General features: G+C 45.8%; 1 protein-coding gene across 5 annotated transcripts in view; it reads right to left on the bottom strand.

The window, feature by feature from the left end:
• Etv6 (ets variant 6) overlaps positions 1-14,466 on the bottom strand; it is a 234,459-nt gene that overhangs the window by 119,627 nt on the left and 100,366 nt on the right. For all 5 annotated transcript variants that reach the window (NM_001303102.1, NM_007961.4, XM_011241206.3 and 2 more), the window contains one exon: positions 13,115-13,247. In NM_001303102.1, coding sequence (NP_001290031.1) covers positions 13,115-13,151 — 37 coding nt within the window. In that variant the 5' untranslated portion in view covers positions 13,152-13,247. The remainder of the gene's footprint in view (positions 1-13,114; positions 13,248-14,466) is intronic.

Here is a 14,466-nt window from a genome sequence, read left to right as displayed (position 1 = left end):
GGTCAAGATCATCGCTGGCATCATCTAGAGATAGCACCCGAGCATGCTAAGCAGTAGGACTGGGTGCTCTTCTCAGCCTCGGGGCTCCAGGTTTAAAATACTTTGTCTTCATCAAGCAAGGGACCTGGATTTTGTCCTGCTTCACTCGTCTATCTCCTGAGCAAAATTACAGACGTTATTTCCAACTTGATCCTTGGCCTTCCACGTCAGCTACAGATCCCTCCGATACAAGGGAATTGAGAAATTTAATAAACTAATTTGCATGAAGAAAGGACGTGGGTTAGTCACCATCTCTATCCAAGGCACTACCTACCTACATTCCTGACTACTTTTAAAAAGTGGGGCTAGGGGCTCAGAAGAATTGCTTAGCAGCCAAAGCACCCACTGTTCTTATAGATACCCCAAAGCACCCTGTGTGTGCCAGTTTAGTTCCTAGCTCTAGAGGCATGTATGTAATACACATATATACATAATTACGAGTAACTTACTGACACACATAAAATAAATAAATCTAAAAAAAAAATGTTTTAACGGAGCTAGGTGGGAACATGCCTGATGCAAAAGGAATGCTTTTCAGAGGTGGAAAGGCAGGCGCAGAGAAGTTCATTACAGCAGATAATTCACACTCAAGGCGCTCATAGTCATTTCAACTGGGGGACCACATTCCCTGCTTTCGCAGAACACTGGCCCGGTTCAGAGGCAACTAGAAGCCCTCTCTGTCCTGGGTGCAGCAACAGGCACTTGGGAATCTGAATCTTCCATTCAGCAAACAAAGATGCCAATAGGCAGAGAGTGGCACAGCTGTAGGTACAATGTCAGCGCTACAATACTCCATTGTATCCGCCATGTTCTTTCCTCATAATGTGTGGGTGGTAGAAACCATCACAGGAGTTTTGTGATGTAGACATCTGGATTAATAGCTGCTATAATCCCAAAGACACATCTGTGTTCATATGTGTGCATGCATGCACACACACATGTATACACACAGACACACACACAGACACACACACATGCACGCACAAGTTTATCTGAAGAAAAATTTTCTCTGCCCATGAATCAAAAGAAAACTTTTTTCAGTTTCAAATATCCAGTTGGCAAAGGACAAATGTGTGCCATTTTTTGTTAGTCTCAAGTTTCAGTCAGCATATGATCAGAACATTCAAGTAGTTTGACTGTAATCTCCTTGTGTGCTGGAAGGAGGGGGTCTGTGTCAACATGCCTGGCTCATCTCCTGCTTGGGATTGAACTCAGGACTTCATGCACACTAAGCAAGTTCTCTACCAACTGATCTACTGATCATTACAGCAGATAATGTCCCCAGCTCCAAGCATAGTTTGAAAAGAACATTTATAACCCCACAGTCTCAGGCAAGGAAACCATCTCAGAGAATTTCTACTTTTGTGATCTTAAAAATACCTTCAAGTGAAACTCCAAATACTTGGGTAAACGACTATGTACACCACATCCAGGGCTTAAGGTCAGGGAGAGTCTCACATGGAATGTTTAAATGGGAGTTACAAATGGGAGCGAACATACGGTCAGGGATTCTGTGTGGTGGCTTCACTGCCAGCCTGAGAGAAGCATTTCCAAATGATGGAGAAAAGGCACTGTTTTCTCCACACTCTGTCCAGATCTAGTAAGAAAGTACCCCCCCCAAAGCTGGGGGGGGTGGGGGTGGTCAGGGGGCAGAATACAGAGTCATCTCATTGTCGTCGTCGTCCCCCCCCCCATATCAAGAGTGCCAGTTGGCACCAGGTCCCTGTACTTTTCTTCCTAGCGTATCTAAAGTTGGTGACTCATTAGCAACAACAAAAGGACAGAACAAAACCCTTTATAAGTTTTGTTCACAAATCACCGTGCTCTGGGCAATCCCTTTCTTCCAAATCTTATATCCCCTTTGGACAGCCCATGGCAACTCATGGATGATTCAAGCAACTGGTTGGGATTCTCTGTTTAGAAAGAGTTTCTTGGGTGTGAGTCTCTATGCCCAGGGGACAGCCTAAGTGTCACAGCTCCTCTGCTGCTGAGGCCGATGGAAATGTATTTTAAAGCTTCGCTTCAAAGCCTTCACTTTAGAAGCTGAAAGCCTTCAAGCCTCTGCCAGCTCGGCCTTTTTTCCCCATAATTAATTAATGCAGTATTAATTGTGCATGTGCTATGAGGCTGGCTGAAGCAGGATCCTGTGGGCCCTCTGTGCTGATCACTGGCCCTGCAGAGCCCCGGTGGGCAGCTGGGGGGGGTGGGGGGTGGGGGGGATTCACGCTGCAACTTTCGCAGACGACAACATAAGTAAACATGCCCTGAGTCATGAGGGGATTCCCACAGATCACACAGCCAGGATCAAGCAGTTACAGGAAGCTACACCTGTGTGCGATGCTCTGGGCAAAGGGCCAGCTCACAGGCAATTCTCAGGTCATAAAGGGGACTGTGAGAACGGAGGAGCGGGCCTAAGGCTAAGCTGCCGGGCCCTGGGACTAGCATTAGGAAGCACAGCAGAGCTGGTGGCAGAAGCCCTGCACGGCACCTGAGCGGGCATTCACTTCCACCTCATAAAAGCATTCCCTCGTGTCAAACACACAGGCACCCCAGAGAAAAGTCCAACAGAGCCAGACCCTAGATTTCCATACTTCCTTGTAGGGCATCCTCGCAAAGCAGTCACACAGCACAAGCGGAGGATAATCCCCTGCATCATCGAAACACTACCATCTGCACCAAAATTGGCGGCTGAGGACCGGCAATCAGACGAATGAGCACCATCCGTGTGTCTGTAGATAGTGCTTGGTAGTTGAGAAGCACACAGCTTCTCTGGAATCAGAATAGTATAATCTGTGAGAGTCTGGAAGGACTCGGGAACCGTGGGCTGGAGCTCCTTCATTTTACAGATAAACTGTTCCCCAGGAGAGCGAATTATCTGTGGCAGGGATGACCCACATCACAGCCACACGGGGCCAGAAGCTCAGAGACCTGACCGGGAGAGCGGCTGCCCTGGCAGTTGTACAAACGTGCCAGCATGATGGACACAAGGGAGAAACTGAGGCCCCAGCACACCAGACCACGTTCTGAAACACACCAGCCTAGCATGGGCTACGAGGAAGTGTGGTGGTGTCCTCTGTGAACTCAGTGTACCAACCAGAATCCAAGCACATCACCATCCTTATAGGTAGGTGCTCAGTATTAACCGTGAGCAGTGTGCTTCTTCAGAAAAGATGGGAAACTCGGTACAATGGGAACCTCCATTGGCTTCATTAAATTTTTGTTCCTAACATTCTACAATTTACACTTGAAAACATGCGACAGATAACAGTATACCCACAAGCCTGGATCTGAAATTTTATCGTGTTCTAAGTTCAAAGGACTGTTGAATTTGTATCTCTGATTTTATCCCTCTGGGTCTTCTCGTCAGTTGTTTATTTTTTAATTTCAATTTTGCTTGATTTCTTTTTTTCTTCCAAAAAAAAAGAGAAAACAACTGGAAGCTTTGATTTTTTTTTTCTCCTTACCAACAGCTAGAATGAAATAACTAATTAGTTCCTAACACTTTCGAGGTGGAGTATGAAGTGAGGAAAAGCCGAGTCTTGGAACAAGATGTGGAGTCAGGTCATGATTTCCTCTGACTTCTCTGTGTCCTCGGGGACACGATGTGCCACATCTGAGCCCCAAATGTGTTTGTGATTATTCAGACTTACGTTGCAGTGGTTCCTGGCACATAGCAAGTGCTCTCTATACAGTAATGGCTATCAGTACTTACTGCACACGACACTGCCATAGAGCCTCTGAACTAGTGTTAAGGACTTAGAAACAGGTGACCTTGCAATGGCTCCTGGGATGGAACATTGCTTCTAAATGCTGGCAGTTCACAGACCATACATACATACATACATACATGCATACATAAATGGTACTTAAGATCTAGTCTTGATGTTGATGCCACATGCCTCTAATCTCAGCACTTGGTAGGTACAGGGAGAAATTTAGGTACATCCTAAATCCAGTGTCATACACAGCTACATGCTGAATTGAAGGTCAGCTTGGGCAACAGGAAACTCTTAAACAAACAAACAAATAAAACAAAGTAGTATTTTATATGCTTTTTTAAAGTGCAAGTTCCATAAGCACTAAAAAAAAAACAAAAACAAAAACAAAAAGACAGGATTATTTCCTTTTCCCTTACAGACCGTCACCCTCCTCAATACAGCATGGGTTAGCATTCCAGCCTCAAAGGTTGGGAATTTACTTCTGGTAAGACCGAGAACTCCCTGCACGGGTTTTCCTTCCAGGAACCCTCTCTACACCTAGCGTACTTCCACAGCTCTTTACCCATTATCAGTATCTGCAGTCTGTAGCTCTATTACTGGAATCTCAGAGTGCCATCTAACAGCTATTAGCATCCACAGTCGGTAGGAAGCACTAAGGATGACCAATTTCAAAAGAATGGGACTTATTCTACCCATCCAAGCTGGAAGCGGGAACGTGAGTCTAGGTGGCTGATAGCACCTGGGAATCCACACTGGGCATGTGGTCAGAGTCAGGAACTGCGTAAGTCCCCCCAAATCTTTCATTACCCTTGCCTCAGATGAGATTAGTAAAAGAACCCCTAAAATACTCATACTCGGCACAAGCAGCTGAGAATCCAAATTTACCTAGGACAGCAGTGAAACCAGTTAGCACCTGGAGGTTCCCTCTGCGATTGAGTTGTGGAAGGATGCAGCTGTCGGGGCCATTCATTCCTGCCTGAATCTTCAAGAGTGAGTTACAGAAGAGGTGCAGCAAAAGGACAGAAGAAAGGGGGGAAATGTATGCTATGTAGGAATGGGAACTGTATCAGACTTGGGTAAAGGCATCTCACTAATGCTTTCTGAGAATGAAGAGGAAGGGGAGAGGTTAGGGAAGTGTACAACATGCTAACATCATCCAGGATCGCCATCATCCCTGCCCGGGGGGGTACAGTCGGCATATACATGAGCCTGCTTATATGTAGAAGGGTAAGGCTCTTCAATCTGCAAACCTTAGCCTGTCAAGAGAAGGCCACAGAACTTCTCAGGACTTAAAAAAAAAGGGAGATAACAGAAACAAGGTAGACATAAGGTCATTTTCTGTTGACCATGTCTCTTTCCCAAAACTGACTGATTTTCAATGTCTCATATGTTTCAATGGTTCTGTTTGTCACAAACCTATGCAGAGTCTAGAGTAAATCAGACACCTCTGGGTTCACGTATTATGACGGTTAATTGTTAATGTTGACTGTCTCAAGGCATGTCTAAAGGACCTGGAGTTAGGAGGGAGATGTGATAAAGTCATCCCGGTAGGGGTTGGAGGGGAGGAACTAGGGATGTATTTGACCAAAACACATTGTGTGCAGTTCTCAAGGAATAAATTAAAATGTATTTGAAAACAGACAGGAACAAATACCCGAGAGACTCCTGAGGCACACCTCTGAGTATATCTGGGGGACATTTCTAGACACAACTGCATCATTAGGGCTGGATTAATCCATCGATGGGTCCTTAATATGATGGCATTACTGGAAGATGGAGAGAAACAGGAAGCTCTGTCTAGAGGAAAGAGGCAGGCCATCGGGAACACGGCCTTGGGAACACATCTTGCCCTGACTTCCTCTGCTTCCTCCTTACCCCATGAGGAAATTCCTCCACCGCAGGCCTTTACTGCCTTAATGATCTGCTTCATCAGGGGCCCGGAAAAGGGGGCTAGTGACCACGGACTGAACTCTCGGAAACCATGAACCAAAACATAGTTCTCCCCTGGATCTGTTCACATCAGATAATCCCAGCAGCACAGAAACCTAAGCCATGTGTGTATCTATGCACGTGGGGACCAGCAACTGCCAGCAGCCTCCGTCTAGTTCAGAAGGCAAAAAAAAAAAAAAAAAAAAAAAAAAAAAGTGAGAGCCCTTGACATGCAAGAGGTGGCTGTGTTTGCCCTCTGGATCCCACCGAGAGTCAGAGCAAACACCAGAGCTCTTGCTGGAGGAACTGCCTTAAATGTGCACACAGCTCACTGCAAGAAATGTGCAGCGAAAGAAAAGGTCAATAAACCTCTGGTTATATGTTTAAAGAGAGAGAAGAGAGACATCTATAAATAGCTGCATTTATTGAAGTTGCTTCCTTATCAGGAAGCATGGAGCTAGGAATTAACGTCTGCCTGCATCGGAAATTCTTTCAGACAGCACACCCAAAAAGGAAATTTCCCTTCCGAAGCATCCTGGCTGGCTGTTCCATTGTAGACAGCCACCCCCCTCCACTTTGGAGTTATCTGAAGCAGCTAAACTGGACCCTTATATTATCCCATGTGCTGTAAGGAAAACTGAGAACAGTGAGCATTTGGTTATAAAACATGAAGGTCCCCAAAGGAAGGTTTAAGGGGCAATAAAGGACTAAAAAACGTCAGCAGCTTGACCAACTTTGCCAGAAGTCAGTACTGCTTTAAGACACTGGCTGGGAATTAGCCTCAACTCTGGTGGTGATGTCACCACATGTCACAAGCAGCTGTAAGGAGAGGTCACCTCTGGAACACTACTGATGGCCAAGGGCCTAGGAAGATTTGACAGACCTGAGAAGATGAGAGGGGAGGGCCAGGGAAAGTTCCAGACTGAGGGAGCCTGTCAATCATGGGAAACTATCAGCAATGAAACCCTGCTTGCACCACAAGTCAAGAACACCAATCTCAATACTATGTGGACTGTGGACGAGTTAGCTCCAGGTCCTTTCCCTAAGGAGACAAATGTAGTATGAGAGTGGGGAAGCCTCCTGCTAAGCACAGAAGACCACAGCAGACCTGCACTGAGTTACCCTCCTCCCCACTATTGGCATCATGCCAGCGTTATGCATGTGAACTCTGTCGTTTACAGGAATCTCTCACCTCTCAAGAGTCAGCAGACATTTCTAGAAAGTTAGTCTTAGAGAAGCTGAACCCTCTACTTGGAAGACACTGTCCTGAGACTAAAGCCCATTCAGTCTTCAGAGCTGGTCCTCAAAGGCCTCTAAAGCCAGTCTTGCCATGGGTTGCAGAAATAAACTGAATTTCAATCTCAGGTCACACAGACACACACACACACACACAAATAAAGCAAAGGGACAGCAGAGCAGTGGGGGAAAACCAGAAAGAGACAGTCCTTACCCTTGGCTCTAACACTACCCGAGACTCCCCCTCAGCCTTCTGAAAGGGACATGCTAGCGTGATGGAGGCTCGTGCCTATCCATGTCCAAGGGGCGTCTTTAGAACCATGTCTGCCATTGAACCCTTTATTTCCCATAGTCTATCCACATTCTTTGGACTAATCTTCCAGTCCCAGAGACATTGCCTATATGCCTCCTCCTAAAGAGGCTAAAAGCTAGCTTGTGGGGCAGAAATCCTGTTAGACCCTTTCCCTCCTGTGTGAGCCTGGACAAGCCCATTGACCTGAGGCTGGATCTTGAACACCTGCTTCAAGAACTGTCACGTGATTAGATAACGTGTACGGATGTGTCTTGTTTCTCACGACACGATAAAATATTAACTAGATTATATTTAGCTCTCATGGTTGTCTCTGCTTTTGAGGACAAGCATGACTTCAAAGTATAGAGAATTATGGTTCCGGCCAATTAAAACAGAGGCGCCCGCCACATCTGTCTGTGTGTGCAGATTCTGATGGAGTTCAGCTTGCCTTGCAACTGGATGAACCCCAGTCACTCTGCTGAGGAGACACAGCAGCAGAGTGGGGTGAGCAGCGAGGCTCTCACAGGAACTAAATTATTAAACACACACACGCAGGAGTAGTAACGTAAGAATTCTGAAAGATTCACAAGGAAAGAAAGGAGAGCCAGGGGACCATTTCTGGTGTCCCGACTCTGGAAAACTCAGGGCAGTTATTATGGCTATTTATTAACCCACAACATCATAATCCAAAGCCCTGTTAGATATGATACATGAGTCCCGGGTTCCGATTTTTTTAGTATCAAATCTTAGGGACTGAGTAAGGCCAAACAGAGAGAGTAAGATGCAAAGCCTTCAGGTAAATGTCATTAACGTCGACCGCTGATTGAATGTGATTAAATCAACTAAACAGGGGATAGTCGTGCTTAATAGAGGTTTAAAACAAGGCACAGAACTACTGAAATTCTGCTGTATACACCTGAAACACATGTATCTTGCTACTCTACAGTCCAACCTTACCAATAGTGTTTGGGGCCTGGTACTTAAAAGGCCAGGAGAGCCCCTATGAACACATTACGAATCTGTTATGGTTTAGATCTCTAGATCTCTAGAGACCCATATGAAGAAGAGCTGGACACCAGAGCCTATGGTGTTATTAGAATATGGTGGAACCCTTAGAAGGTGGGGCCTATAAAAAGCAGCTAAATGGCTGGATATATGTCCTTGAGGGGCTGTGGAACCCTGGTCCTTCACTTTCCCTGTCTCTGCTTCCTGGCAGCTATTGTGCTATTGCTATGTCCTGCCTTGCCACACACCCAGAAGGAAGGAGTCAGTGGCCACAGATTCAGAGTACAGAACCATGGACCAAAATAAAGCTCTTCCTTTTAAGTCTGTTTGCTCAGACATCTGGTCACGGGGATGCAAATCTAACAGGACAGCAGTGGTAGCATGCTGTGAGGCCTCATTTGTAAGTCCCATACTGTCCCCCAGTCCCCAAGAGCACAGGGAAAAGACTTCCTCTTTCCATGCAATGGTGGGGATCACCAGTGAGCCCAACCCTGAACCCCTGGGGTGCTGAGGTGTTCTCACAGGGACACAGAGACTGATGCTCAGTATAAAGAAGGGAGCCTTTGTTCTTCATGGACTGCTGTGACTATACCTCAGCCCTTCTACCCTTAGGCTTATAAATGATTCAGAATGCTTTGCAGAAGAGGGGAGAAGGAGAAGAGGAGGAGAAACATGCCCTTCCTATCCTTTCCATAACGTATCTGTCCTCCCATGAACAGGGAGGTCAGTAGGACTGCTGAACAGCATCATCTGCAGCTCTGGGCACCTAGGCCTGTATTATCCTGCATGTCCTTTTTGCACCTCATGATCGTTACTTAGCACTTGTTTCATTTATCACTTCCCCTTTATCACGTCTGCAAAGCCTCTGTGCTAATTTGCCAGGTGGGGGTCTTTAGTAGACTTGTGTTTGTCTAACACAGTGGTAAGACTGCGTGAGAATCTTGGCTATGAGACTCCTGCCCTCCCCCGATTTCCAAATCTTATCTTCATTTAAGGATGTCAGAAGAAAAGAAAGGTAAGATCGAGAAGCTACAGCTGGAGAGCAGTGAGCGGGAGCCAGGCTGGCTCTTCTTTTAAAACGAGCCTCTGAGAATGTGCTCATCCTTGTAATGCCATAAATGTCCTGCTGCTGTCCTGCCTCCCAGACTCTTCCCCGGACTTTCCATGCGCATTCTACTGGGAATTGTCTGGAATCCTGGATTAAAACAGCAGCAACCCAATTCCCTTGCCCGAGTATTCATTTTATTCTTTTAAGCTTGGAAACTCAGCTGGGATGTGTATGGCCCAACCTCAGAGTTGGTGACCACTGAATTCCTCAGAATAAGGAGTAGGCAGTCCTAGACTAAGAGGGAGGAGGGAAGCTGGGCTAGCCTGCCAGGAAAGCCCCAGCAGAGGGCACACAGCAAGAACCTGGGAACCTCTGTGTCTAGAGGATTCATTCCAGATGTTGAAAGAGACCATGTCACAACAGCGCTCCTGCAGACTACCACGGAGAGTTATCACTTAAGCTGAGACACGCAGGCAAAAATCACTGCCCTGACACGAATCCGTAATTTGCTGATTATCCACAGGTCACCAGTAATGTGCTACAGCTCCACAGTGGGTAGTTATCTTGGTGACCATCCATCTATCTATCCATTCATCCATCCATCCATCCATCCATCCATCCATCCATCCATCCATCCATCTGTCCAAGGGGTGACACGAGTTCTTCAGCAACAGAACAATAGTTCAGAAAATAGGTTCAAGCCACAAACCAGTTCTGGAGCCACATCAGACAACTGGCTTAGCATCCATGTAAAATAAGCAGATTAAACACACAGCTGCACATAGCATAAAGATTAAGAATCTAAGTTGTGAGGTTAGATGAGACGGAGTTTGAATCTTGACCCTGTCATCTTACTAGTTCTGTGACCAATATTGTAAAATTACTTAAATTCTTGAAGCCTTGGGCTAAGTGGTACAGTGCTTGCTTAGTATATGAAAGGTTATGCATTTGACTCTTAGCACTGCCCAAAAATAAAATAAAATTCTCCAACCCTGTATGTATAACATGGAGTTAGCCTTTATTCTATAATGTGGAAATAAAGAGAAAATTTTCTTTACCTATATTAATGTGAGTCTGAAATAAAAATTTATATGTTAAGGTTTCACACGGTGCCACAATAATAATTAAATATTACTAATTTTGTTAGTTTTCTTGAGCCAGGGTCTCTGTATGCTCTGGAAACTCACTTTCTAGACTAGGTAAACCTTGAAGTAACAGAGATTCACCGGCTTTCGCCTCTCAGTACTGGGATTTACGGCATGGGCCACCATACTACTAGCTATTACGATAGCCTACTGTAGTTAGTGATATGCTGGTGTGAGGACTACTTGGGATAGTCAACTTGGCTATATCTGGAAAAAACTACAATCCAGAAATGGAAGGCACACCTGTGAGATTTTCTGCTTGGTTTGAAGTGGGTAAATCCACTTCTAGCCCCGATCTTTGTGGTAGGAAGATAAACCTTCGATATGGTTTTAAAGCTGGAAGGCACAGATCTTTAATCTAAATCTTGAGGTGGGAAAACACACCTTTAATATGGATCCTACCTCCTGCTGGAAGTCTATAAAAAGACATAGAAGAAGGAAGCTTTTGCTCTCTGCCTGCTTGCCCTCTTCTTGCCAGCACAACCATTCCTTCCCCGGAGCACTGAGATCCCAGCATGCTCAGATCAGCGGAGACATCCAGCCTGTGGGGCTGAGCAACTTCTAGACTCTTGGACTTTGCATTCACAGCTAGCCATTACTGGATTAGTTGGACTGCAGCCTATAAATCATTCCAATAAATCCACTTCGTGTGTGTGTGTGTGTGTGTGTATGTGTCCCTTCACACACACACACACACACACACACATATATATATGTATGAAAAATATACATATATATAATCACACACACATATATGTGTATACACACACACACACACACACACACACACACACACACACGTATATGATATATAGGATGACTGTCTCTCTCTCTCCATAGTATAGAGGCGAATACATCTGAGAAGTAGTACAGAGGTGGTTGCCTTCTCAAGGAGAAACTAAAGCTCAGTTCCAGATTGGGATAATGATGGTGGAGATGAGACTTGTCATCTTTAAAATCAGAAGGACTGTTAACTATTCTCTTTTCCAAACACAAACATGAAACATGAAACAAAGACCTAATAAACTACCAACTCACAGCTCGGAATGAAGATCCAATTGCCAGTTAAGTCTGCTTGCTGACTTGCTAGCTTGTTTGTCTACAAAATTTCTCCAGCCAAGGGCTCCTGGATGTTAAAAGGTACCCAGAGGCTTATCAGGACTTGGGGACCCTTGAGGAGTATTGCAAAACATAGGAATCAAATTAGTATGAAGGAAACTTCCCCCTATCTGGGGAAACTGTAATTTTTATGTTCTGCAGAAGCAGAGAGCTCTGCTTTCTGAATCTTGGTACCTGGTGCATTGGCAACTGGAGTAAGTGAGGAGATTTAGTACAGGGGTTTTATCTGCACGGTGTGAGTATGTTCTACCCCAAGGTGAACATTCCTAAAGTAAATATTCTGGTCGCAGGACAACGTCTGGCGGCAAAATTGCTACTGCCTGCGGTGTCGTTTCCAGGTCTGTGTGCCCTACTGGAACTGCAAGAGTTCCACTTTCCAAGGACAACAGTACAACCTTCTCTTCAAGACTGCTTCAGAGGGTGGAAGGCTACAATGAAGCTGCCTGCACCCTTTTCTCCCTGCTGGGGAAGCGAAGCAGGCGTGCCTGGGTCACGTGTGGCGTCACTCTGCAAGCACTGGCGGAGGAAGGGATGGCTCCAGTGCTCTCAACGACCCAGAAGACTCATCCTAAGTGTAAGCAGAGGGATGGCCCGCAGCACTGCTGGAGACCCACCCCCAGCCCGACACAAATCACCTTATTTCCTGAGCCTACATCCCCTGTCCCATTGTTTCCCCACTTTCAGCAAGCATCTCCTGAGGAGGGCTACACAAAGAAAGCAGGACAATCTGAGGACCACCGTCATGCCAAGGGACAGCGAGCATAACGATTCGACATCTTAGAGTCACTTGGAATCGTTTTTTTGAAAGGCCTAAGGCGACCCCAGTGCCATCCTAGAACCTGGACATGTGCCCTCCAAACAATATTCCTGCCAGAGGACCTGGCATTTTCTTGGATCCCAGTGATCAGGGGATTACTTTTCTCTGGATGCTCCAGTCACATTTTATCCCTGTGACGGGTACCACTCGAGGAGGAGCTGACAAAAGGACTCAGCTCTTTGGAGACTAACACTGGCAGGTAAGTGTGCTTGACTGACAGGCCTAAGCCTGAGTTCAAGCCTCCTCAGAGCCCATGGTGGAAGGAGAGAGCCAACCTCCAAACAGTACCCTCCAATCTCCATACATGCACCTTGGCACGCACACCCCCAAACACGACCCTCCCCCTCCACACGCACAAACAAAATAACTCTTAAAGCAATGAGTCGGAACCCACAACTAGATACAAAGAAAATATGAAGCCAGACTAGGTATGAACTTAGAGATTAAAAACTTCAAGGAAAATACAACTCATCTGTCCTCCTAAATTACATTAACTCTGTTATATATGAGGTGTTTCTAGAGTTTCTCCCTGCCTTGTTCTTATCAGCTAGAGTACAAATGAAAATATTGAGAAATAAGGGGTAAGACTCTTAAACCTTTCAAAGCCATTCATTATAGGGGTGAGAGCCAAAGACCCCAGGTCAGCTGGCCAAATCCCATGAACACCAACTCAGACCCAGAGCCTCTCCCTGGGATCCTCAGGGGCCAGGACTCTGTCTGACCTTCCCCTTCCCAACTTCCATCTCCTCGAAGGTAAATACTCACGCAGGTGTGTTGGCAGGTGGATCGAGTCTTCCTCCATCCTGAGCGCTCGAGGCACTGTGTGAACATGAAGCGGAGTCGAGGAACGGTGGCTTGCCACTGGACTCTCTGGGGGCGTGTATGAAATTCGTTCCTGCTGTTAGGAAAAAGGGGAGGGAGAAAAGGCATGAAATGTTGCAGTGGAGGTGTGAAAGGCTTAGCAAAAGGCAGGAGGGGCAGGTGTCAGGGACATCAGCCTGTCCAGAGATTCCCCACTTCCGGGTGTGTCTAACCTTCTGATCCCACAACATGGCCCTGACATCTACAAACATGTTGAGTCACAAACATAGTTATCCTGGAATACTGGCAGCCCACTGGCATTGGAGTAGCCATATCCTCAAGTAATACCACTTTTAAGTTCTTTCTGTTTTGATTTTCAAACAAACCGAGTACACAAAGAACACTGGAAAGATGTTTGTATTCAGGATCAACAGGTGTCCGAATTAGTGGGTTGTTCCCTGAGTGAGGAGGCCTAAGATGAGGAAATGAAAACAAGACATCCAAAGAGTAGTGCTCCAAAGAAACTCCCCAAAATTATGTTTCCAAGTCACTTAATGAATGTGGTCAATGCATTTAAACCATGCTTTCTCTTCTCTGGCAAGGTCCCCAGCTTCTAATCAGAGGAGGACTCTATACCTCCTCTATAATCCAGCGAGAGTGGGAAAGTGATGATTTCTAAGTCCAAAGATTAAGATCTAGATTTATTTTCTGTCTTCTTTTCTGAGAAATGGTCTCCTGTAGCCCAGGTTGGGCTCCCACTCACTATGTGGCCAAGGATGACCTTGAACTCCTGATCCTTCTGCTTCTACCTTCTGAGTGCTAAGATTACAGATAGGTGTGACCGTGTCTGGTTATTCAGTGCTAGGAACTGACCCCAGCGTCTCATACATGCTTAGCAAGCACAGGTGACAGTGACAGAGCAATAGTCCCAGGTGGTTTAAATATGCATTCTATCACTATCTCACTATAACAAAACCACAACCTCAAACGTCCACTTTCTAAATGTCCTTCCTGCTTAATCTACATGAACAAGCATCCCCTTGGTCCTTCTTCCTCCCTATTGAAAGCAATTATTTTCTTTCTCTTTGATGTATTCCAGGGGTCTGTTACAACTATTTGATCATAAGTAAAGGTACTTATCAATCGGCAAGGAGATGAACAAGGCTACAACAGACCCACCGACTCAACTTCAAACCAGCAGTATTTGCTAGCTCAATTGAAGCAAACGTGACATGAGCAGGAGGGCAGTCGTAACAGCCACGTGAAAACAACTGCTGAGATCAGCAAGAGCAGATGTACAACTTGCAGCTCCAACC

This window comes from Mus musculus, chromosome 6 (assembly GCF_000001635.26).
Source record: "Mus musculus strain C57BL/6J chromosome 6, GRCm38.p6 C57BL/6J".
Taxonomy (NCBI): domain Eukaryota; kingdom Metazoa; phylum Chordata; class Mammalia; order Rodentia; family Muridae; genus Mus; species Mus musculus.
This window is presented reverse-complemented; position numbering and strand designations above follow the sequence as displayed.